The 26,083-nt window shown below is 45.7% G+C and overlaps 1 protein-coding gene across 1 annotated transcript in view; it reads right to left on the reverse strand.

The window, feature by feature from the left end:
• CNN2 (calponin 2) overlaps positions 1-25,576 on the reverse strand; it is a 50,105-nt gene extending 24,529 nt beyond the window's left edge. Inside the window, exon 1 of the mRNA XM_081314129.1 lies at positions 25,424-25,576. Within this exon, the coding sequence (XP_081170255.1) occupies positions 25,424-25,486 (63 nt within the window). The 5' untranslated portion in view covers positions 25,487-25,576. The remainder of the gene's footprint in view (positions 1-25,423) is intronic.
• Positions 25,577-26,083: the final 507 nt, after the last annotated feature.

Here is a 26,083-nt window from a genome sequence, read left to right on the forward strand (position 1 = left end):
TAAATAAATAAATAAACAAACAAACCTCCCCAGAGCTTTTTATGACCCATTTTCAAAATTCCAACAGCCACATGCACATACACACACGCGTGCATAGACAGAGTCACATGATTGTACTTTGGGTGCTTGGCAACGGGCTTGCTTTATGATCATTTGCAGCATCCCGCTGTCAGGCAACCATGATTTTCGGTGGGTTTTGCTGGGGAAAAAGGCCCACTGGGTATAATGGGTATGTTTGACGACCACAGTGTTCACTTAACACCTGCCATAATAAAGGTCAGAAAATCGGGCGTGGTCACATGGTGACCTGCTTAATTAGCACCATGATTTACAATCATAATTCCAGGCTCAATTAGAATAGAATAGAGCTGGGAGGGACCTTGGAGGTCTTCTAGTCCAGGCCCCTACTCAAGCAGGAGAACCAATACCATTTCAGACAAATGACTGTCTAGTCCAGGGGTAGGCAACCTCGGCTCTTTTATGACTCATGGACTTCAACTCCCAGAATTCCTGAGTCAGCATAGCTGACTCAGGAATTCTGGGAGTTGAAGTCCATGAGTCATAAAAGAGCCGAGGTTGCCTATCCCTGGTCTAGTCTCTTCTTAAAAACCTCCAGTGATGGAGCGCCCACAATTTCTGAAGGCCAGCTGTTCCACTGGTTAATTGTCCTCACTGTTAGGAAGTTTCTCCTTAATTCCAGGTTGCTTCTCTCTTTGGTCAGTTTCCAACCATTGTTTCTTGTCTTGCCCTCTTGGTGCTTTGGAGAATAATTTGACTCCCTCTTCTCTGTGGCAGCCCCTCAAATACTGGAATACTGCTATCATGTTGCCCGTTTCTTCTTTTATTTAGACTAGCCAAACTCAAGTCCTGCAGCAGTTCTTCGTATGTTTTAGTCTCCAGGCCTTTGATCATCTTAGTTGCTCTTCTCAGAAATTTTTCCAAGGTCTCAATATCTTTTTTATAGTATGGTGACCAAGATTGGTTGCAGTATTCCAAGTGTGGAATTAGGTTCGTAAGTCAAGAATTGTTTGTAATAGTGTCTCAGAAAACCTGCCTAAGTATAACAGCAGAGGAATCTTTTAAGAGTTAAAGAAATCTTCTGTTGGAGGTTTCTCAGTCTAGATTCCTGGACTAAATAATGAGTAAGCCTCTACGGCCATGAAATAGCCTTCCAATTCTAGGAGTCTCTTCTTGATCTGAACACTCTCTTATACTTAAACAGAATGAATGTGAGAGAATGGATTCGTTAAATACAACAGGGCTTATCAACCTTTTCACCCACTGTACCACTTTTAGGATATGGCAACATCCGAGTACCACCAGTTGCCTAGCAAGGTGTCAAAAACTTGATGACCCCCCCCAAAAGGAAAAAAGTGATGAAGTACAGGTAGTCCTTGACTTACAAGTTCGCTTAGTGACTGTTCGAAGTTACAATGGCACTGAAAGAAGTGCCCCCCAAGCCACAGCCAAGCAAGACACCTGCCTGCCCGCCCGGCGGCGCTCTTCCTCCTGTCTGAGGTTTTCATTGTTGTAAGCATTTCTGTTGAGGATTGGCTGGGGGGGGGTGTTTGGTTTTTATTCCCCCCGTCTGCTGGGTGGTTGTGGCAGGTTTTGGTCACTTCACATGACCTGGGACACTGTGACCGTCATAAATATGAATCAGTTGCCAAGCATCTGAATGTAAATCACAAGACCCTGGAGATGCTGCAACATTCCAGCTGATCGGCGCTTCTTCTGGGCTCAGCAGAAGCGCCAGGATCAGTGCCGAGCTCCAGCTGGAGCCTGGCACTGATCCTGGCGCTTCCACTGAGCCCTGACAGCCCTGAAGCTCCAGCCACCTCTCGCTCAGGCTTGTGCGGTGCTGCCATTCTCCTCCCCCACCACCACTTTTCTAGGATGGTCGCGTACCACCTGCCAGGTGCCAATGTACCACAGATGGTACCCGTACCACTGGTTGAAAAGCCTTGAAGTACAACATCCAAAGCCATCATGTGGTTGTTTGGATTTTATTCATTGAGCTGATTTATCTCCCTGCTGCCAGGAGCCGAAGACATCATATGCGTTCCCCAGATAGTCGGGTGTGAGTCTCTCTTTCTGAGATGCGGCCCTGGTGCGCAGTTGGGCTTGCTGCTGGTGTACCTTTCGCCTAGTCACGCAGCAGCAGCCCTGCCTGAGCTGCTCGATGTCCTCTCTGGGCTGGTGATTGAGTTCCCGAAACTTATAGTTTTGGGGGACTTCAATCTACCATCGCTGGGAGGATCATCTGAGTTGGCTCGGGAGTTCATGGCTTCCATGACGGCCATGGACCTGACGCAAGTAATTTTGGGACCGACTCATGAGGGAGGCCACACCCTTGACTTAGTTTTCTTATCTGGACGGTGGTTAGATGATCTTGGTGGGGGCTCTCCAATTATTATGCCCCTGTCATGGACCGATCATCATCTCCTGCGCCTGGTCTTCCGTTTTGCCACCCCCCGCCGTGGGTGTATGGAACCAATTAAATGGTACCGCCCCAGACGCTTAATGGATCCCCAGAGGTTCCAGGCAGCGCTGGGGTCCCCACCTGCCTCCCTTGCTCACAGCTCGGCAGATGCCTTAGTGGAAGCCTGGGAAAGGACGGCCACTGAGGCTCTTGACCGAGTTGTACCCCTGCGGCCCCTGACCCGGTGCAGATCCCGTCGAGCTCCATGGTTCTCTGCGGAGCTCCGGGAGATGAAGCGTCGGAGACGGGGCCTAGAGAGCGGTTGGAGATCCAGCCGATCCGAATCCGACCGATTGCGACTAAGAGCCCACATTAGGTCTTATCTCGCTGCGATAAGGGAGGCGAGGTCTAACCACTTCGCCACCCTTATCGCGTCCGCAGATAATCGCCCGGCCGCCCTGTTCAGGGTGACTCGCTCCCTCCTAAATCAGGAGGTGAGGGAGGATCCCTTGCAGGGTCGTGCCGAGGAGTTTAACAAGCATCTGTCGGACAAAATCGCTCGGATTCGGACCGGTCTGGACTCTGACTGGGCAGAGTCTGGCGATCAGGACACGGGCGGTCTTGTCGATACTACCTGGGATGAGTTTGATTCTGTGACTCCGGAGGAAGTGGACAGGATCATGGGGAGGCTGAGCACCACCACATGTTTACTGGACCCGTGCCCTTCCTGGCTGGTCTATGCAGCCCGGGAGAGGACACGCAGCTGGTTCCAGGCAGTTATATCGGCTTCTTTGGGTGAGGGTAGCTTCCCCGCCGTCTTGAAAGAGGCGGTGGTGAGGCCTCTCCTCAAGAAGCCTGCCTTGGACCCAGCTGTATTGAACAACTTTCGTCCTGTCTCCAACCTTCGCTTTCTTGCGAAGGTTGTTGAGAGTGTGGTGGCGCATCAGCTCCCTCTGGTGCTGGATGAAGCGGATTATCTAGACCCGTACCAATCGGGCTTCAGGCCCGGGCACAGCACGGAGACGGCATTGGTCGCGCTGGTGAATGATCTCTGGAGGGCTCGGGACAGGGGATATTCCTCTGTTCTAGTCCTATTAGACCTCTCGGCGGCTTTCAATACCATCGACCATGGTATCTTGCTGCGGCGTCTCAGGGGACTGGGAGTGGGAGGCACAGTTTTACAGTGGTTCTCCTCCTATCTCCAGGGACGTTCGCAGTCGGTGTTGGCAGGAGGGCAGAGGTCGACCGCGAGGTCTCTCGTTTGTGGAGTTCCTCAGGGGTCGGTCCTCTCGCCTCTCCTGTTCAACATCTACATGAAACCGCTGGGTGAGATCATTCGTGGTTTTGGAGTTGGGTATCATCAGTATGCGGATGATACCCAACTTTTCTTTTCGACCCCAAGCCACCCCAGTGATGCCCTCAACGTGATGTCCCGTTGCCTGGAGGCGGTTCGGGTCTGGATGGGGAGGAACAGACTTCAACTCAACCCCGACAAGACTGAGTGGCTTTGCATACCTTCATCCCGGGTCTATTCGGACATTCCACCTCTTGCTATGGGGGGTGAACTATTACCCCCCGTAGATAGGGCTCGCAACTTGGGAGTCCTCCTAGATTCACGGCTCACCTTGGAAGACCATATAGGAGCTGTGACTAGGGGGGCTTTCGCCCAGGTTCGCCTGGTGCGCCAGTTGCGGCCCTATCTTAGCCGGGATGATTTATGCACGGTCACTCATGCGCTCGTGGCCTCTCGTCTGGACTACTGCAACGCTCTCTACATGGGGCTGCCCTTGAGGACCACCCGGAAGCTCCAACTGGTACAGAATGCAGCCGCGAGAGTTGTGCTGGGAGTCTCCCGATACTCCCACGTTACACCTTTGCTCCGTGAGCTGCATTGGTTGCCAGTTGCCTTCCGGGTGAGATTCAAGGTACTGGTAATGGTGTTCAAAGCCCTTCATGGCATGGGGCCGGAGTACCTTAGGGAACATCTGCTGCCGGCATCAAGCTCCCTGCGCCCTGTGCGTTCCCACAGAAGGGGCCTCCTCAGGGTGCCACCGATCAGAGAATGTCGATTGGTGGCGCCCAGGGGGAGATCCTTCTCTGTGGGCGCTCCGGAGCTGTGGAATCAGTTGCCGGTCGAGCTCCGGATGGCGCCCGATCTTCGCTCCTTTCGTCGCGATCTCAAGACGTTTTTGTTTGTACAAGCCGGCCTAGCCTGATGGGGATTGGTGGGGTTTTTATTTTTTGTATTTTTAATTTTATTTTTGGGGTTTTATTATTGTATTAATTGTTTTAACTTGGGCAATTATTTAATCCTTTTTTAATGTTTGTACTTTGTATTTGACTTTTGCCCTGTGAACCGCCCTGAGTCCTTAGGGAGAAGGGCGGTATATAAATATTATTAAATTAAATTAAATTAAATATGCAACATTTACTTCAATATTCTTCACAACAACAAGAATCCTGTGAGAGAATTTAAGTTGCGAGATGGTGATTCAAGAGAGATCCAACTTAGAACTAAGAAGAAATTTCCTGACAGTTCCTGAACAATTAGTCAGTGGAAGGGCTTTTCCCCAGAAGTTGTGGGTGCTCCAACACTGGAGTTTTCAAGAAGAGACTGGACAGCCATTTGTCTGGAATGGTATAGGGCAGAGGTAGGCAACCTTGGCTCTTTTATGACTCATGGACTTCAACTCCCAGAATTCCTGAGCCAGCAGGCTGGCTCGGGAGTTGAAGTCCACGAGTCATAAAAGAGCCAAGGTTGCCTACCCCTGGTATAGGGTCACCTGTTTGAACAGGGGGTTGGATTGGAAGACCTCCATGGTCCCTTCCAATCCTACTGTTCTATGTTCTATGATTGGGCCCTTGCCACTCAGTGAGCTCCCAAGTCTGAAGGTGAACTAGATAATTTATTTATTTATTTATTTATTCGTTTTATATACCGCCCTTCTCCCGGAGGACTCAGGGCGGTGTACAGAGCAAAGTAAGTATACAATAAACCAACAATAAAACAAATAAAACCCCAGATCTACAAATAAAACCCCAAATCTATCAGGCCAGGCCGGCTTGCTGGAATAGATAGGTTTTTAAATCTCGCCGAAAGGTGCAAAGGTCGGGGGCCATCCGGATTTCGGCTGGTAAGCGGTTCCAGAGGATTGGCGCACCCACCGAGAATGCTCTCCCCCTGGGGGTCATCAGCCGGCATTCTCTGACCGGTGGCACCCTGAGGAGGCCCTCTCTGTGGGAGCGCACAGGACGGAGGGGTGTTGACGCTGGCAGTAGGTGCTCCTGTAGGTATTCCGGACCCATGCCATGTAGGGCTTTGTATGTCATCACTAGCACCTTGAATTTCACCCGGAAGGCAACTGGAAGCCAGTGCAGCTCACGAAGCAGAGGTGTAATATGGGAGTATCGGGGAGCCCCCAAAAGCGTCCGTGCAGCTGCACTCTGTACCAGCTGAAGCTTCCGAGTGATTCTCAAGGGCAGCCCCATGTAAAGAGCGTTGCAGTAGTCAAGACGAGAGGTCACAAGTGCATGGGTGACTGTACGTAAGGCATCCAGGTCCAGATAGGGTCGTAGCTGGCGCACCAGACGAACCTGAGTGAAAGCCCCCCTAGTCACAGCTCCTATGTGATCTTCTAAGGAGAGCTGTGAATCTAGGAGGACACCCAGGTTGTGAGCCCTATCTACGGGGGGCAGTAACTCGCCCCCAATATTAAGGGATGGAATACTCTGAATATCCTGACATGCCGGTATGTACAGCCATTCAGTCTTGTCCGGGTTGAGTTGAAGCCTGTTCCTCCCCATCCATTCCCGGACCGCTTCCAGGCAACGGGACATCACGTCAAGGGCATCACTGATGTGGTTTGGGGTCGAGATGAAAAGCTGGGTGTCATCAGCATACTGATGATAACCCACTCCAAAACCACGGATGATCTCACCTAGCGGCTTCATATAGATGTTAAACAGGAGAGGTGAGAGGACCGACCCCTGAGGAACTCCATAAATGAGAGGCCTCGGGGTCGATCTCTGGTCACCCGCCAACACCCACTGTGAACGTTCCAGAAGGTAGGAGGAGAACCACTGAAGAACAGTGCCTCCCACTCCCAATCTCCTGAGACGCCGAAGTAAGATACCATGGTCGATGGTATCAAAAGCCGCAGAGAGGTCTAATAGGACCAGGACAGAGGAATGACCCCTGTCCCGAGCCCGCCAGAGATCATTCATCAGAGCGACCAATGCCGTCTCCGTGCTGTGTCCGGGCCTGAAACCCGATTGGTACGGGTCTAGATAATCAGTATCTTCTAGGAACAGAGGAAGCTGATGCGCCACTACGCTCTCAACAACCTTCGCAAGAAAGCGAAGGTTGGAGACCGGGCGAAAGTTGTTTAAAACAGCTGGGTCCAGGGAAGGCTTTTTGAGGAGGGGTCTCACCACCGCTTCTTTCAAGGCTGCGGGGAAACTGCCCTCTTTCAATGAAGCAGTTACCACTGCATGGATCCAGCCTCGTGTCCCATCCCGAGCCGAATAAACCAGCCAGGAGGGGCACGGGTCCAATAAGGATGTAGTGGAGCTTAGCCTCCTCATGATCCTTTCTACCTCGTCCAGAGTCACAGGATCGAACTCTTCCCAGATAACATCAACAAGACTGTCCATGTTCTCATCGTCAGACTCTGCCCAGTTGGAATCCAGACTGGTCCGGATCCGAGCGATTTTGTCCAGCAGATGTTGGCTAAATTCCTCAGCACGACCCTGCAAGGGATCCTCCTTCACCTCTAGATTAAGGAGGGAGCGGGTCACCTTAAACAGGGCGGTCGGGCGATTATCTGCGGACGCGATAAGGGCAGCAAAGTAATTAGACCTTGCCCTCCTTAGCGCCGCGAGATAAGACCTCGTAAAGGACCTTAGTCGCGATCGGTCGGATTCGGATCGGCTGGATCTCCAACAGCTCTCTAGGCCCCGTCTCTGCCGTTTCATCTCCCGGAGCTCCGTAGAAAACCATGGAGCCCACTGGGATCTGCAACGGGTCAGGGGCCGCATGGGTACAACTCGGTCGAGTGCTTCTGTGGCTGCCTTTTCCCAGGCTTCCACCATGGCACTGGCCGAGCTATGAGCAAAGGAGGCAGGTGGGGGGCCAAGCGCTGTTTGGAACTGCCCAGGGTCCATAAGCCGCCTAGGGCGGTACCATTTCATTGGTTCAGTAACCCCACGACGGGGAGTGGCAAAGCGGAAGGTCAGCCGCAGGAGATGATGATCTGTCCATGACAGGGGCGTAACAATTGGAGAGCCCCCACCCAGATCATCTAACCACTGTCCAGATAGGAAAATCAAATCGAGCATGTGTCCTCCTACATGAGTTGGGCCCTGGATTATCTGCGTCAGGTCCATGGCCGTCATGGAAGCCATGAACTCCCGAGCCAACTCAGATGATCTCCCCAGGGATGGTAAGTTGAAGTCACCCAAGATCATAATTTTGGGGAACTCAACCACCAGTCCCGAGAGGATGACAAGAAGCTCGGGCAGGGCTGCTGCTACGCGACTAGGTGAAAGGTACACTAGCAGCAAGCCCAACTGAGCCTTAGGGCCACATCTAAGGAGGAGAGACTCACACCCGGCTATTTGGACAACAGTGGCCTCTCGCGGATACAGGTTCTCCCTCACAGTGCTTTGTAAACTATGATTTATGTTTAGTAACCTTCTTAAATTGTGGTTTCTTGAACAAACTGTATACCCCAGGCTCAGTCCCAAGCACTGAACATAAACACTTCCATACCACCCCCTTTTAAGACAACATCCAACAGAGGAACTAGATTTACACATCACATTAAGCCATAAACCACAGTTTACAAACTGTAACAGCTGGAGTCACCCTGCACACTAAATCAAAACCAAACATGCCATATTGTGGGTTTGCATGCTGTGCACAGTAGGTCTTTTGCTTCACAATCAAGCATTTAGTTATTGAAGCCACTTTGTTCATCAAACAAGATGCTAAGTGAGTGGCATTCCACTCACGTTGCTTTAATTACAGCAGATGCTTATTATGTCCTTAGTTTCATCTCTATTATTGTTAACTGTCTTTGGAAAAATTGAAGAGGAAAACAAAAATGCTGCAATCACAGAATAACTTGGTATATACTCTCATAGGATCTGGTGAGAAAGCTGACTTCAACCCAGGAAAGTATCATCACCTCTCAAGTGTTCACCATCAGTTCTAATGCAACCCCCTGGAGCAACAGGGGCAGACTGGCGCTCTAGAAGGCTGACAGGTTTCAACACCCAGCTGATTTCCTGCTGACAGGACAAATACACCAGGGGTGTGTTAACTGGCTTAGTCCGATACCACTTCTCCTTCTTCCTGGTTCCCAATGGAGAGACAGAAAGAAGAAGCTGTGAGTGCAGCCTTTGGCACGTAGATTAACCAGACCTATCTCCAGCTTTAGAAAGTCTTTCCAACTTGGTTCAAAGCAAGAAATAGTAACTACTAATTATCGGTTTGCATTTTGTGCAGACTCAACTGGGCGTGCACTGGGCCATCCTTAGTTTTATAGCTCTCAAGAGGATGGCATCAAATACACTGACTCAGATCCATGCTGATCTTAGCCCTAACAGGATTTGTTTGAGACTAACTGAGCAAATTTAGGCATTGGTGTTTGTAAAACACAGAACAATCAGGAAAATTAGTTCTCAGCAAATAGACCAAAGTTTCTCAACCTTGGCAACTTTTAAGATGTGTGGGCTTCAACTTCCAACATTTCTCAGCCAGCAAGTTGAAATCTACACATCTTAAAAGTTGTTATGGTTTCAAAACACTGGACTAAAACATCTAGTATTTCTTTCTTTCTTTCTTTCTTTCTTTCTTTCTCTCCCCCTCTCCTTCTCTCTTCCTCCCTCTCTCTCTCCATATAAACCAAGTCACTCTTTTATCCCAGACATGCAATGTTTTATATTCTACAGTTATATACAATATGACATCCGTTACCATTAATGCACTGCCCATACCTTCTTAGTGACACAGGAGAGCAATTATCATTCATTTTCTCTGTTGCAGCCGCTTGCCAAACATAGCATTTTCCAGATGTGTTAGGATCTTAAAATTCCCAATCAGCATCGTGTCTGCCTAAGATGACAACTACAGTCCGTATCTATCTAGAGGGCACCACCACACAGCTTCTGACACCTAAGTATTTTCCTAGCAACAAGGAAGCCAATGATCTTCCACAAGATAGAATAGGTTCTGCCGCTGTTATTTCTCCCCTCCAAATTTACCACTTATAAAAGTCTATTCCATAGAAATAAGAGCTGGTTTGGTGCAGTGGAAACTGGGAGACTATGAAGTTCTCTCTTGGGATTAAAAGCCAACTGGATGATTTTGGATCACAGGGTTGCTTGTTGTAGGGAAAATAGGAGACAGAAGTATGATGTACAATGCCTTGAATAATACAAATAAAGGTGAATAAAGATCTAATGATAATAACAGTGATTTTGCAGATCAGCATGAGAGCTATGTGGAAAGAGTTTCAAAGATAATTAACTAGGGTTTTTTCCCATTTAATTAAAATTAGCAGATATAGAACACAGCCAGCTCTTTGGGTGCTAAAATGAGGGTGTTAAGTCATGCTGGAATCCAATGTCTAACTATCAGTTAAGCATAATTCTGAATTGTATCTTGAAATATGAAGAAAGAATTTAGATTCCAAATGAATGTTGTTGTTGTTAGTTGCGAAGTTGTGTCCGACCCATCGCAACCCCATGGACAACGTTCCTCCAGGCCTTCCTGTCCTCTACCATCTTCTGGAGTCCATTTAGGCTCACACCTATTGCTTCAATGACTCCATCCACCTCATTCTGTCGTCCCCTTCTTCTATTGCCCTCAACCTTTCCCAGCATTAGGCTCTTCTCCAGTGAGTCCTTCCTTCTCATTAGGTGGCCAAAGTATTTGAGTTTCAATTTCAGGATCTGGCCTTCTAAAGAGCAGTCAGGGTTGATCTCCTCTAGGACTGACCGGTTTGATCGCCTTTCAGTCCAAGGGACTCGCAGGAGTCTTCTCCAGCACCATAGTTCAAAGGCTTCAATTCTTTGGCACTCGGCCTTTCTTGTGGTCCAACTTTCACAGCCATACAGTGCAATTGGGAAGACCATAGCCTTGACTATACGCAATGATGAATATTAGGCACTATTAAAGGCAAGTCAATAGTAGATACAATGACACTGTTCTCGTTTACTGAAATGTGTTCAAGCACATCTGTCTGGGTATTTCTATTTGAATTCCTGTGATGAACAAACCATTGAATTCCCTGCCCTAAATGTTTCCTGATATTTAGTACTCAGATAGTTAGAAAATTTAGATTTAGGATTCTAGAATCCCCTTATCTAAATATTCCCTCATTACGATCTGGACGAGCCCCAAGTTAAAACTTTAGACATTTGTCTTTCAAGTATGTGGAGAATTATTCAATTTTCCCTTCTTAAGTCAAATATACCATAGAGATTTGGAGTTGACATTTTCTGCTAGAAAGCGTCTAACTCAGCCCCCTGTTCAGTTCAAGTAACTTACACATCCAGATAAATATACTCAGCAGCTAAGAGGCAACTTTACAATGCCTGGTAAGGCCACACCTGGAATACTGCATCCAGTTTTGGTCACCACGATGTAAAAAAGATGTTGAGACTCTAGAAAGGGTACAGAGAAGGGCAACAAAGATGATTGGGGGACTGGAGGCTAAACCATATAGGGAACGGTTCCTGGAATTGGGTATGTGTAGTTTAATGAAGAGAAGGGTGAGGGGTGACATGATAGCAGTCTTCCAATATCTCAGGGGCTGCCACAAAGAAGAGGGAGTCAAGCTATTCTCCAAAGCACCTGAAAGCAGGACTAGAAGCCACAGATGGAAACTAGTCAAGGAGAGAAGCAACCTAGAACTAAGGAGAAACTTCCTGACAGTTAGAACAATTAACCAGAGGAACAACCTGCCTCCAGAAGTGGTGAATGAATTTGAATTTTATTGAATTTATATACCGCCCTTTCCCGTAGGACTCAAGGCGGTTTACAGGGCATATAAAACATCAATACAAAAATTAAGAGCAATTAAAAAGATTAAACTAAATCCCTGAAAAAATATAAAACATATAAAACCCCAGTTAAAACCCCAATTAAAACTCAGCCTGGGCCGGAAAGCTTGAAGAGCCAGGTCTTCAGGTCTCAGCGAAATGAGCGAAGGTCGGGGGCAGTCCTAAGCTCCACAGGCAGCTGGTTCCAAAGGGCAGGCGCACCCACTGAGAAGGCCCTCCCCCTGGGTGTTATCCGCCGGCATTCTTTTACCGGTGGCACCCTGAGAAGGCCCTCCCTGTAGGAGCGCACAGGATGAAGGGAACTTGATGCCGGCAGCAGGTGTTCCCTCAGATATCCTGGACCCAAGCCATTTAGGGCTTTATAGGTCATCACCAGCACCTTGAATCTCACCCGGAGGGCAACCGGAAGCCAATGCAGCTCACGGAGCAGAGGTGTTACATGGGAGTAATGGGAAACCCCCATCACAACTCGCGCGGCTGCATTTTGCACCAGCTGAAGCCTCCGAGTGGTCCTCAAGGGCAGCCCCATGAAGAGAGCATTGCAGTAGTCTAAACAGGAGGTCACGAGCGCATGGGTGACTGTGCGTAGGGCATCTCGGTCCAGGTAGGGTCGCAACTGACGCACCAGGCGAACCTGCGCAAAAGCCCCCCTGGTCACGGCTCCTATATGGTCTTCAAAACTGAGCCGCGAATCCAGCTCCAACACTGGAAGTTTTTAAGAAGAGACTGGACAGCCATTTGCCTGAAATGGTATACGGTTTCCTGCCTGAGCAGGGGGTTGGACTAGATGACCTCCAAGGTCCCTTCCAACTTATTATTATTATTATTATTAACTGCAGGATTTGCAATTCACACGTGGCTGCAACCATTACCAACATCTTGGTCCATGTATTGACATGGCTTTCTAGTATTTCTCTTGAAATTCTGGTTCCCCTGAAATCTTTTAACATTAGTGGCATGTCCCAAACATTTCCAAATGGCTAAAAGAAAAAAAGAGACAAACATGCCTGCCAAAAATAGAGAACAAATCTCCTACCTCTTTTAGAGACTTTAGCCAAAGGCCTTTGGCATAGTGTACAGTATATCTTAGACCAAAATCTCAGGAAAAGTTGTTTACGTGGTGCTACTAAGCATTTTGCTACATGTTGTTCAGAGTTATGATTAAAGGAAATGCTGTTTGCTCATTTATTTTGAGCTATACATGATAAAAGGCTAATGAGACAACCTTTTATGTATAACCCTAAAGGACAAAAGTGCGCTTGCTGGTACACATTCTTTCACAAGTATTCAGTAACTAAAAGGAAACCACAGCACAAAATAAACTGGTCTGAAGTAGCTATTCTCCCATTTGAAGTCTTTCTCCTTCCATATTTTAATCGCTAAATACTGTACAGTATTGTAGTTCGCTTCACACACACAAAGCTGCCATTTTCATCAACTGGCTGGATTCACAACGAAATGCTAAATCTATAGTTTACAATCTATAGTAGCAGGATGGACTTACAACCTCAGTTACGCTACTATTGTTAAGCGAATTAACCATGGTTGTTAAGTGAGACACCACATGACTCCAGCTAGTGATTTTACACCTGGCTTCTCCATGGACTCTTGATTGTCAGAATACAGTGGTGAAGGACACAGATGGCAATCGCTAACCACGGGATGACGCAACGTTAACACTATTGAGGGAGAGGATTGGTTGTAAAGTTATTTTTTCAGCACTATTGTAACTTTGAATGACCGCTAAAGAGGGTAGTTGCTAAGTGAGAGGACTACCTGTACAATTAAGTTTAATAACCAATATTCAATTCCTTCTTTCTCTTCCTACCCCACCCGCTCCTGTCGTTTTTATCCAAGGGAAAGTTAATTCTCCCATTGATTTAAAACTTTTTTAAAAAAAATACCGTATTTTCCGGTGTATAAGACGACTTTTTAACCCATGAAAATCGTCTCAAAATTGGGGGGGTCGTCTTATACGACCCGTCTTATACGCCGGAAATTTTTTTTCACCTCTCTGATCTTTTCTGCTGGATGGCGGGATCGCTGGGTGAATGGAGGTAGGCGATGGCAACCCGTGGTTAAGCGGCCGATGGCGAACGGGTGATGGAGGGCAAATTCTCATCAGCTCCTGGGGCGGCTACTGCAGCTGCCGCCATTGCTTTCTGTAGGACTGGCCATGCTGGCGCTTCCAATGCTGGCTGTCAGGTCCCCGAAAAGAGGAGGGGCAGGCGGTCCCCAGAGGCACGCTGCTCGACAGTAGGAAGGGAGCACCTTTGCTCCTGCCGAGGCACCGCCTGACCCACGCCGACCGGAAGAATCGCTTGCCTGGTCACGGCGTGCAGAACAGCGGTACTTGGCACCCCTCTTGCCCGCAGACCATGCAGCGGCCCTCGCCAGCCGGCCTCAGCATGGCCGCCCCAAGCCCGGCTCTCTAGCGCGTCTTCCAGGCCCGCCTGACCAACCGTCTCCTGGGTGGGGCTTGGCTCCAGACGCGGCGGCTGTTCCATCTGCAAATGCTATCTCAAAGCTGAATCGCGCTTGGGCGTGCAGGCTGCTGAAAGGCGGGGACTCAGAGTTCCCGCGGTGGTTGCAGCTTCTGGCGTGCTGTTTGCAGAGTCTGGCCTGGAAGAGCGCATGGCTTTGCACCATTTGCATCAGATGGGGCTGAATCTGAATTGGGCTTGTGTCGGACACTTGGCAACTGGCATGTAAGTATTTTCCGGCGTAAAAGACGAAAAATCTTGAAAATCTTCTCAAAAGTCAGGGGTTGTCTTATACGCCGGGTCGTCTTATACGCCGGAAAATACGGTAATCCTTGAAACTATAAAAGAAATGACTTTTTGTCCCACCTGAATTATAGGACCTGTTTAAAAAGTGTCATGTCTCTTCCTATGCAACACTGCCTTATATTTTCTACCCAAGTGACTTGGGCGAGTTTGACACAACCCTGCTAGATTACTATAACATGCTTTAATTGGAGCTGCCCTTGAAGACTTTGAAGGTGAAGATAGTCCGAAGTAGAGCAGTCTCTGCTGAGGAGGAAAAAAATTCTAACACTGCGACTCTGCCTTGAGGCTGCTGCTCTGCTTTCACAATAATAGGCTTCTGTAATTCTAGGTGCTGTTTTTAACCTTGAAAGCCCAGAGATCATGATGCCTCCCAAGCAGATATAACTCACCCTGGGCATTCCCCTCCAAAACTGCTGCTCCAGGTCCCATCCCAAGTGAAGTTAAGAGAAATAGGGAGGGGATCAGAGCCCTGACTTCTTAGAGGCAGCCCCATTATGAACTCCTGTCTATACCATGGGACAAGGAGAGCTCCCACTTCACTTCCCTTGCATTTCCCAAAGCTGTGAAAACCACTTTGCTTTGCTGACTTGCTTGGCGTTCACAGAACATGCAACCTTGGAGGCCCTCCCGCTGCTTTTTAAATTAATTTTATTCTTGTTTTAACTGCCTCCTACCAGAATACAATATGGATTCTGTATTTTATGTGCATTATTATTTTTATAGTTTCAATTGTACACCACTCAGAGTAACTCTGTGAGTGAGCTAGTGAGCTAGCTGGAGACAGAGAGAGAGACAGACAGACAGACAGACAGACAGACCTATCTTATTCTGAATAAAAGGTAAAGGTTCCCCCGCACATGCGTGCTAGTCGTTTCCAATGAAAGGGGCCGGTGCTCATCTCTGTTTCAAAGCCGAAGAGCCAGCGCTTGTCCGAGGACGTCTCCGTGGTCATGTGGCCGGCATGACTAGATGCCAAAGGTGCACGGAACGCTGTTACCTTCCCACCGTAGTGGTCCCTATTTTTCTACTTGCATTTTTATGTGCTTTCGAACTGCTAGGTTGGCAGAAGCTGGGACGAGTAACAGGCGCTCACTCTGTTACGCGGCACTCGGGATTCGACCCGCCAAACTGCCGACCTTCTGATCGACAAGCTCAGCGTCCTAACCCACTGAGCCACCACATCCCTGCTTATTCTGAATAGCTTTGGGCAAACCTGGGTAGTTTGGGTCACTTTGAATGCAAACATCTCCTTTTCTTCTAGGTTGCCCTGAGCTGTGAGAAGCAGAGATGGCCCAGAAATGTTGAAACAAACAACACCAAAGGTGTTGCTACTCATTAAGCTGCTACTCAATGCATGATGCAAACTTATCTAATGCAGCACAGCCCTAGCAAGCCAGTATGTTTTATTTATGTGTGTAAATGAATACATTTATACATTTGATGCAGCTGCCCATCTCAAAAAACACTGACTCTAGGCGGTGAACAAGGATTGAAAGCCAAAATAAAACATGCTATAAAAAACAAGCAGAAACAAGAAACTGAACACATGATTATATTAACTCTTAACTAATAGATTCACTTTATGTGGTTTTATATACTGACATTATTTTATTTTTCACCCAGTTTCAATTGTGTTTTTAATTATATCTCTGTTATATCTCATTTTTATCATGTGTAAACTGCCCAGAGTCACTTGGATAGTGAGATGGGCAATGTCTAAATCTGATTAAATAAATAAACATACTCACAAGGTCTAAATATGTTCCATCCACTTCAAGTTGTAGGACTAGAATAGAACAGATCAGCCAACAGAGCTAATTTTCCCAGCCCCAAAGCTTTAGATAACAAGCAGTTTTGAATGCCTTACAAAGGGCTAAAAGAACTGGGGACATCAGAACTTCAAGGGGATATTGTGGAACCTCAAATCTGATAAACCATAGTTAACTCAAAAGCAGTAGCTTTCCAGAGATTTTCCCAGATTTGCTAACTAGCCAGGATACATATAATTGGGGCTGCTGAGAACTGAATCTTAGATTTCAAGAATTCAGAACATGTCCACAATTCCTGGAATGTGATTCTCCTTTCTCTACAAGGAAGAAATTCACTCTTATTCTGTTTTACTAAACTACTGGCACAGTTCTCACCCATTTTTAAAGACACATATCCTATTTACCTTCTGAAAAAATTCTCAGCAACTGTGCCTCAAAGTTTTAAAAAAAGCATTTATATCAGTGTTTTTCAAGCTTGCCAATTTTAAGATGAGTGAACTTCAATGCCAAGAATTCTCCAGCCAGCATGGGGAATCTGGGAGTTGAAGTCCTCGCATCTTAAAGATATCAAGGTTGAGAAACAATGCTCTGTCTGAAAGATTCTTGCTGGAAATTTGAAATGGAAATTCTAGAAACAGTATTGCCCTATACCAGGGTTCTCCAAAACCTGGCATTGTGGACTTCAATTCCCAGAATTCTTCAGTCAGCACAGAACTGTGACTCCGTAAGTGGATTTATAGGGACACGGTGGCTCAGTGGGTTAGGACGCTGAGCTTGTCGATCAGAAGGTTGGCAGTTTGGCGGGTCGAATCCCGAGTGTGACGTAACAGTGAGCGCCTGTTATTCGTCCCAGCTTCTGCCAACCTAGCAGTTTGAAAGCACGTAAAAATGCAAGTGGAAAAATAGGGACCACTACGGTGGGAAGGTAACAGCGTTCCGTGCGCCTTTGGCGTCTAGTCATGCTGGCCACATGACCACGGAGACGTCCTCGGACAAGCGCTGGCTCTTCGGCTTTGAAACGGAGATGAGCACCGGCCCCTAGAGTCGGAAACGACTAGCACGCATGTGCGGGGGAACCTTTACCTTTACTTTACCTATTAATTAAACAATACAGATAATCCTCAACTTATGATCACAATTGAGCTCAAAATTTCTTTTGCTATGTGAAATATTTGTTAAGTGAATTTTGCCCCATTTTATGAGCTTTCTTGCCATAGATTTAAGTGAATCATTGCAGTTGTTAAGTTACTAACAAGGTTAAGTGAATCTGGCTTCCCCATTGATTTTGTTTGTTAGGTCGCAAAAAGTGATCACATGACCTCAGGACACCGCAATTGTCATAAGTCAGTTGCCAAGTGTCTGAATTTTGATCATGTGACCATGGGGCTGCTACAATGGTCGTAAGTATGAAAAAAGGTCATAAGTCACTTTTTTAGTGCTGTTGTAATTTTGAATAGTCACTAAACAAACCGTTGTAAGTCAAGGACTATCTGTACTAACTAAACAATCTCTACAGAAGGAAGCCCACTTCCTTCTGTAGAGATTGTTAGTACAGATAGTCCTTGATTTAACAGCAATCACCAAATCATATATCACCTAAGTCTCATTAAGGTTCAGGGGGAAAACCGATATTTTTTGCCTTTAAACTGAAAAAACTGAAATAATGGAAAAATTGAGAATTTTGGCCATTAACGACTGGAGCAGATTACAAACACCAGAGTTTTTCCTGCCACCCAGATGGCCCAAGGACAAACACAGAACCAAGTTTTTCAACCTTCCTCTGAATAAGAATCTATTACTCTTGAATAAGAGGATGTTTAAATGTGGGGAAATAGAATTAAGTAAGAAGGCGGCAGGCTGTGGTTGATTAGGACAAATTTTACAGTTAAGTTGGACAGTGGATGCATTCAAGCAGACAATGTTTTAAATTGGATTCTGGCATTGAACAAAGGCTTGCATTCATCGACCAAACTATTTCCTTCCAACTTTATAATTTTGGTCCTATTCCAGCAAACTAATCTTTATATACCTTGAAAGAGTCAAGACAGAAAAGTTTGTGCAAAATAAGTATTACTTTTGATTAGCTATTATAATTAGCCGGAGCAAAGATTCACTTCTTTCTCATCCCATCGTGCAATGAAACGTTACTTCTGTATTACAAGTATGAAGCTGGGAGCACTGGGATTGTCTGTCGGAAGGAGAGAGAAGAAAGAAGAAACAGAATTACAGGAAACCATATGAAAGTTTCATTTTTTCAGCTTCTCTCTTGGGGGATAGTCTTGAACTAACATTTGAAAGAGAGAGATCTCAACTTCCGAATTGGCACACTCCTCTCCAAGCAGCTGGTGACTTTGAAATAAAAATCTTTTTGTAATGGATTTAGCATTCTTTTCTCCTTCTCCTAAGCCACAAAATTATCACTTTTCGAAACTGCAATCTGCATACAGTACGTTTTTCTTCCTTCTTTATACATGTTTGCTATTGCTTTTTAAAACAAAATATGGATTCTGAGCATAGCAAATTTCCATTTTAGGAAAACCAAAACCAAAAGATGTTGGTCATTTCTAGTGGCAGAACCTTTCAAAATATACAGACAGGGACAAATAATTTAGTTTATGCTCCACGCTTTGAATTCCAAAGCATTTATTTAGTGACTGTTTGAAGGTATAAAGACACTGGAAAAAATTATTTATGACTGTTTTTCACACGATCATTGTAGCATTCCCATGGACACATGATCAAAATTCGGACATTTGGCAACTGGCATCTATTCAAGCAGCGGGCAATGTAATTTGGATTCTGATGTACATTGACTAAATGGGCTCCTTCTGAAAGTGTAATAATTCCATAATTCTTGTCCTATTCCAGCAAGCCAATGCGTATATGAGGGCAATTTGGAAATAAACCTCTGTTTGGTTACCAATGACAGACACTCGCAGATGCAGAACCTTTATTATACACATAGAAAACTACAACATTACATTACATTTTGACATAATCGCCATTCAAATTGAGGCACTTGTCATAATGTTTTACAAGGTTTGAAATTCCTTCTGGGGAAAAAAATCTACCATCTGAGAATGAAGCCATCCTGTAACAGCATCGGGAAGTGCACTGTCATTGTCAAAGTGGTGCGATGAAAGCCACTGTTTCGTATGTGTGGCAGTTGCTCAGCGCCAAATCTGGGCTATGGGGCGGTGATCAAAAACATCCCAACAGAACCGAAATTTGGGGAAAGTGTAAAGAAAGTGCGGATATCGTGAACCGACAGACTTCATAGGCCCTTTTTGTCAATTTCCTGCATGAGTTCATCGCTGACTACAGATTGGCGGCCACTTCTTCCCTCATCGTGCACGCCAGTTCATCCATCTTTAACCATGCGACACCATTGACGTACGACACCTTCACTCATCCCGTTTGGTCCGTAAACATTACACAGTTCGCAATGAATCGGAGTTGCCGAAAGTTTTTTCGCTCACAGGAATCGTATTACTTCACATTTGGCGGGATTTTCTATGGTAGGGTTCATTTTCAATTGATCTAGCGCAGGGGTAGGCAACCTTGGCTCTTTTATGACTTGTGGACTTCAACTCCCAGAATTCCTGAGCCAAGGCTGCCTACCCCTGGTGGATGAGTCAAATGCAACACAACCTTCTCCTTCCACTCACTGCCTACTGAACTACTCGCACGGCGCCACAGGATGGGCATCGCTATCCCCGCCTATTTCTCGCACATGCTCAAATGGAGGTTTGTTTCTGAATTGTCCTCGTACATCTGGCAGAATTAGAGAAGAAATGGGAAGTAAAGGCCAAAGCGATCACAGGGGTGGTAGGAGCACTTGGGGCGGTGACCCCTAAGTTGGGGGAATGGCTCCACTAGATCCCAGGAACGCCATCAGAGCTCTCTCTGTCCAGAAGAACGCAATGCTAGGAAGAGCTAAGATCCTGCACAGAACCGTCAAAACTTCCAAGCATCTGGCGGAGGACCCAAGACTGAGGAAGACACACAGCATCAATTTAAGAGTAAGAATGGAATCTTTTTCATACAGGTAGTCCTCGTCTTGCAACCACGATTGAGCCCCAAATTTCTGTTGCCAAGCGAGACAGTTAAGTGAGTTTTGCCCCATTTTACGACCTTTCTTGCCACAATCGTTAAGGGAACCACTGCAGTTCTTAAATTAGTAACAGGATTGTCGAAGTGAATCTGGCTTTCCCATTGACTTTAATTTAATTTAATTTAATTTAATAATTTGATTTCTATACCGCCCTTCTCCCGAAGGACTCAGGGCGGTGAACAGGGCAATACACAATAAAAATATTATACAAAAATTAAAAAGCCATTAAACATTATGCCCTTAAAATTAATACATATTACAATTAAAACTATTTATAAAAACCCAACCCCATCCCGTCAGACCAGGCCAGCTTGTTCGAAAAAGAAAGTTTTGAGATCGCGCCGGAAGGAGCGAAGGTCGGGGGCCATCCGGAGCTCAACCGGTAAGCTGTTCCAAAGGTCTGGCGCGCCCACAGAGAACGCTCTCCCCCTGGGGGTCACCAATCGGCATTCTTTGATCGGCGGCACCCTGAGGAGGCCCTCTCTGTGGGAGCGCACTGGACGGAGGGAAGTTGACGCCGGCCGCAGGTGTTGCCGTAGGTAATCCGGACCCATGCCATGAAGGGCTTTGTAAGTCATCACTAACACCTTGACTTTGCTTGTCAGAAGGTTGCAAAAAGTAAACAGAGGACCCCAGGGCACTGCAACCGTCATAACTATGAGCCAAATGCTAAGTGTTCGCATTTTGATCAGATGACCATGGGAATGCGGCAAGGGTTCTGAGTGCGAAAAACGGTTTGGGTTAAACATGCTTTTGGATCAGATTCACTCTCATGCTTCAGCCTCAGCCAAGATCGTCTTTTTATCCAATTAAAACCTTAAAACTTGGGATTTTTTTCTTTAGCATTCAGTTCAAGCCTTCTGACAGCTGAGGAGGAAAGAAAGATCAGTGATCCCACAAGGGGATCAAAAATGTGCTCCTTACCCATCCAACCTCATTGAAGAAAGTCACCAAAAAGGGAAAAACTACTCTGCATAAATTGAGGGACACTTCTTAGGTGCTCACCAAATCACTAAAAGTACAGGTAGACCTCAACTTACAGTATGAGCCCAAAATTTCTGTTAAGTGAAAAATTTGTCAAAGCAGAGAAAAACCTCTATCATCTCACAGACCCAAGGAGCGTGGTTACACCATGTTCTCAGGAGTGGCTGCTCCTGGTTTAAAGCCAGGAATCAACAGAGGAAAACAAGTGCAAGCATCCAGTGGGTGAAAAGCAACAGGAAACAGAGCAAATGAAGGATTTTAGAAATAAGACAGAAATGAAGTTGGTTCAAATTTCAGAACACCGTCACCTCTTTTTCAGAGACTTAGATCAAGCCACACCTCACTAAGATCTGGCCCTAAATTCCTTTAAGACAGATGCTATTCATAGGGGAGAAAAAAAAGGTTTGTGCTTAATTTTGATTGATTTTTTTTCCCCTCTGCAAAGAAAGCTCCTGCTTTTCTCCCTTAGGGGTTGAAAACATCTTTTCATTCTCGGTGGCATCTTCCAAATTGTAGATGAGAATCCCTGTTGCTGACCATTTTTTTTTTGTCTTTAGCAGTCTGAAAGTTCACTGACCCTTCCCCACATTAAGAAAGCCCAGTGGAAGGTATTCCTTCTTCAGTGGTTTTAACTGAGGCATGAGAAATTGGAGAAGCTGCAAAAGTCATTGTATGTGCATGGGTAGATAGCATAAGCCTACGTATCTCTTGGTGGAGCAGTGGGCTAATGCCTCCTTAAGTAACACCAGCTCAGCTGTCTGCAATTAGTGCAGGTTCGCATCCCACCAGGCTCAAGGTTGACTCAGCCTTCCATCCTTCCGAGGTAGGTAAAATGAGGACCCAGATTGTTGGGGGCAATAAGCTGACTTTGTAATAATTCCGCTTGGGGGTGTGTGTGTGAAAGCCCTAATAAGCAGGCATATACATAGAATGAAGGCTACTGCTAAGCTTGTAAGCCGCCCTGAGTCTTCAGAGAAGGGCGGGATATAAATGGAATTAACATAAAAAAAATAAAAAAATAAATAAGCAATTGCAAAAACGCTTCTCCCCATTCTCAGTCTCTTTACTGTAAATCTTTACTGCTTTGGATGGAATTGCTTTTTCATCAGACTGAAGAAGAACACTTAGAGGGATCTCCAAAAAGCTAAGCAGGATCAAGTCCTGTTTAGTGCTTGGACAGGTGACCACTATGAAATCCCAGGCCCAGCAAGCTAGACTGGAAAGCTGACAAAACAATGCAGAAGGCAGCAGTGGAAAGCCATGTCCATATTACTGCCAAGAACAAAGCACAGGGATGTTCATGAAGCCACTGAGAGTTGATTTTAATTCAAAGCTTTCACTGGAAAAAAGCAAGACTTTCCTGCATAGCCCTAGGAGAGAAAAAAATGTGTTCAGAGATACAGGCATTAACATTCTAATGACCTGTTTTGGGATGCTCACTTGTGTCCAACCTCATAGAAGTCACCAGGAAGGGAAAGATACTCTGCATAAATTGGGGAACAATTTTTAGGTGCTGACCAAATCACTAAAAGTACAGGTAGAACTCAACCTATGACCACGAATGAGCCCAAAATTTCTGTTGTTAAGTGAGAAATTATCCCGTTTCATCACATTTCTTGCCACAGTTGTTAAGTGAATCATTGCACTTGTTAAGTTACTTAACATGGTTGTTAACTGAATCTGGCTTCCCCATTGACTGTGCTTGTCAGAAAGTCGTAAAAGGTGATCACGTGACATTGAGACACTGCAAACTGTCATAAATATGAGTCAGTTGCCAAGCATCAGAATTTTGATCACGTGACCATGGAGAGGTTGCAATAGTCATAAGAGTGAAAACGGGTTGTAAGTAGAGGATCACCTGTAGTCACATTTTGCTCATGCATTTCAAGAGGATGAAATTTATTCATTTCTGATCATTTACTGTTTCACACGTCTTAGCCAAGAATGCCTGGTTAAAGGTAATTTCTGCAAATTGCTACTCTCTCTTTCTCAGGGATTAGCTCCTTCCATCACATCTCTAAAAACAAACACACATAATAAGTCTTTTGTATGACCCACCCAGGCTCCTAAGAAAACCCAAAGTAATGGTTCTGCTTCCAAGTCTAAATTGAACCCTCTCCAAATTGTGGCTTCCTATTTCTCTTAGCATTTTCCGTTTACTGTAAATAAATCTAGCCTTTGCAAAAGCCAGATTAAATATGTTGGCATCAAATATGCTAATTAGTAGATGTCAAAACATTTCTGTCACTCAAATATATTGTTCTTCTAATGGTATTGACCTTGAAACTGTGAATCATATTTTACTGCATATTGCATAAGTTTTACAAAGGTTTTTGGCAGTTTTATCTTTTTAAACTCAAGGCCAGGAAAGATATTTCTGAAAAATGTTTTATTTTCAGCTAAACATCCTAAACTTACAGGGTCAACATCCACATTTTAACTACAGCTATAAAAACAAGGCCTTTACTAATAAATTAACAGATTTTAAATGTTTTATGTAATATCTCTGGAGGTATTTAATTTGTTTATTTGTTATCTTACATCAAGCTTTTTAATCATATCTGTACTTTTTTATTTGAGACTTTTGGCTATATAATTATAACCACAACAATAATAATGTGGCTGAATCTACTGGATATTGTGGCTTTTATGTAGATGAAATAATACTGTACTATAAAAAAAACAAAAGAGAAGGTACTTTGGGATATAAAAAAACAAAAGAGAAGGTACTTTGGGAAAGTAAGATGGCTCCAGAACTAGTTTAAACACTGAATTTTAGCAGATCAACAGATCTCAAGGACTTGAATTCTGTAAAGAAATTGTCCTTTTCAACAAAGTTTATCCAAGCCAGATGTGATCAAAATATTTCAGGATGAAAAATATGGGAAAATTATAAAACATGGGTATTCTTAGGCATTATCTATCTATCTATCTATCTATCTATCTATCTATCTATCTATCTTTATAGACCCAATCCAGCCAGGAGTTTTGGGAGGCATGCAAAAATTATGTGCCATCAAGTCATTTTTGATTCGTAGCCACCTCACAAATTTTCTCTGTGAGGCTTGCAAAAGGAAATTAATAGCAAATTATCTCAGCAATTTAAAAAGCCTCAAACTACAAAGCAAAATAATTGCAACAAAATAATAGCAGAAAACAGGAGGAAACAGATATGTATCTTTACTTATTCTAAGGCTCTTAAGCCTGCTTAAATAAAATTATTTGAGTAAAAGGAAAGTACGTGAGGGGGAGAACATGTTGCATAAGTGGGAAGGCATAAAAAGGTTTGTCTGCCATTCATTCCTAGACCTGCTGTTGGGAGGCATTTGCAGCAGGACCAGTTGCTCAAGTGTTCAAACTGGCCCGCCTCAGACTGGACAAGTGGTCCTGATGCTGCCAGGTGACAAACTGCGTAAGGCTTTCTAGATGATCACCAGATGTTGGTTTTGGACTTGAAGCCAAGTAACAACAAGCACAGCAACAACAATACCAATATCACTGTTTTAGTCACTAGAAAAGCAGAATATAAATCTGTTGCAGGATTATCTCAATTCCACCAGCAAAAGAAAGCTCAGAGTGTCGCCTCCTGACCCAGCCCTTCAAATCACAGATTTCTTAAATCACACCCATCCTTCAAAAAATACAAGGTTGCCAACCATTCCGGGTTCCTTTGGGCTCCCCACAACCCAGTGAGGTCGTTTAACTGAGAGCAAGTCAAGGTTGCTCATCTGATACCGATTTTGTTGCTACGCTCGTTTGCACTCCCTATTTCGCTTCACTTTTGTTCTCGTTTGTACTCCCTATACTTCGCTTCACTTTTGTTCTCGGCAGAAGCCACCCAAGAACAGAGTTCCAACATTCCGAAATAGAACGTCCCTAAGTTTCCTGACAGAACACTTCGACCTTCAAGCTTCCAAATGAGAAAGTGGAAGGGGCGCAAGATTCCAAATTAGAAAGTGAAAAGGGCGCGCCTCTTTAGCCCACTTTTAACTGCAGCCGACGCCCCCAAAACGTATGTTTCAAGCACCAGCCAGGAATTCTCGGGAGCAAATCCCCTTTGGGGCTGAGACGGCTAAACCCAGAGGGCAGGAGAGACGGCTTCTTAATTCCACCGAGCCCCCCCTTTTTTTAATGGGATGCGCCCGGCTCCCACCCTCTCTCAGGGCGCGGCGCCACACCTCCGCCAGGGCACCCGGAGAAGCGCCTCTCCAAAGCCGTCGCCGTGCGCTCAGGGCGCACCTGGCCGCGGCAGCCTCCCTGCCACCAACTCTCTCACCCGATTTCTGACTTCCGCAGACAAGCCGTAGCTGGGGCCCTTGTTGAATTGGTTACTGCTCATCCTCTTCCGGAACAGGACGCAATCTCCAACGAAGGCGAGACGCGCTCCAGATCGTCTCTGCGGGCCGCCACTTTCCGCGCCTCCTTCTTCTTGCCCGAAGTTTTGGGGCCAAGAGAGCGCCGCCTCCCTCTTGCTGATTGGCCAGGAGTTGAAATAGCCTTATAAGGGCACAAAGAGCCGAATTCCTGAAGGATGGGAGTTTCCTGTGTGGGTCTTTTCCAGAAACCCCAAGTGTCCTGAGCATCCCCTCCCTCTAAATTAAATCCAAGTGGTCAAGGCAGTTCTCTTTCTCCTCCCGTCGTTACCCGTCTTGGCTGCTTTTTCAATAGATGTGGCGATAGGCAGAGATTCAACAGGTTTCTTTCGCTGAAGCCGCGCTGTTTGGGATCCTACACGCGGGATTTGGGCAGCTCGTTCCCCGTTTCGCCTCCATGGAGCTCCTTGTCCTGCATCCCTAAAGCAGCTGCCTTAACACAAGTTATCGCAAGAGTAACTGAAACATGATTTATCCAATTGACTGGGTTCACCCAACCCCGAGGACCAGAAACTAAATATAATGTGGGCTCAAACAGTGCACTAGCTATATTTGCACAATGC

The sequence above is a fragment of the Vipera berus genome (assembly GCF_964194415.1).
Source record: "Vipera berus genome assembly, chromosome: 1".
Classification (NCBI taxonomy): domain Eukaryota; kingdom Metazoa; phylum Chordata; class Lepidosauria; order Squamata; family Viperidae; genus Vipera; species Vipera berus.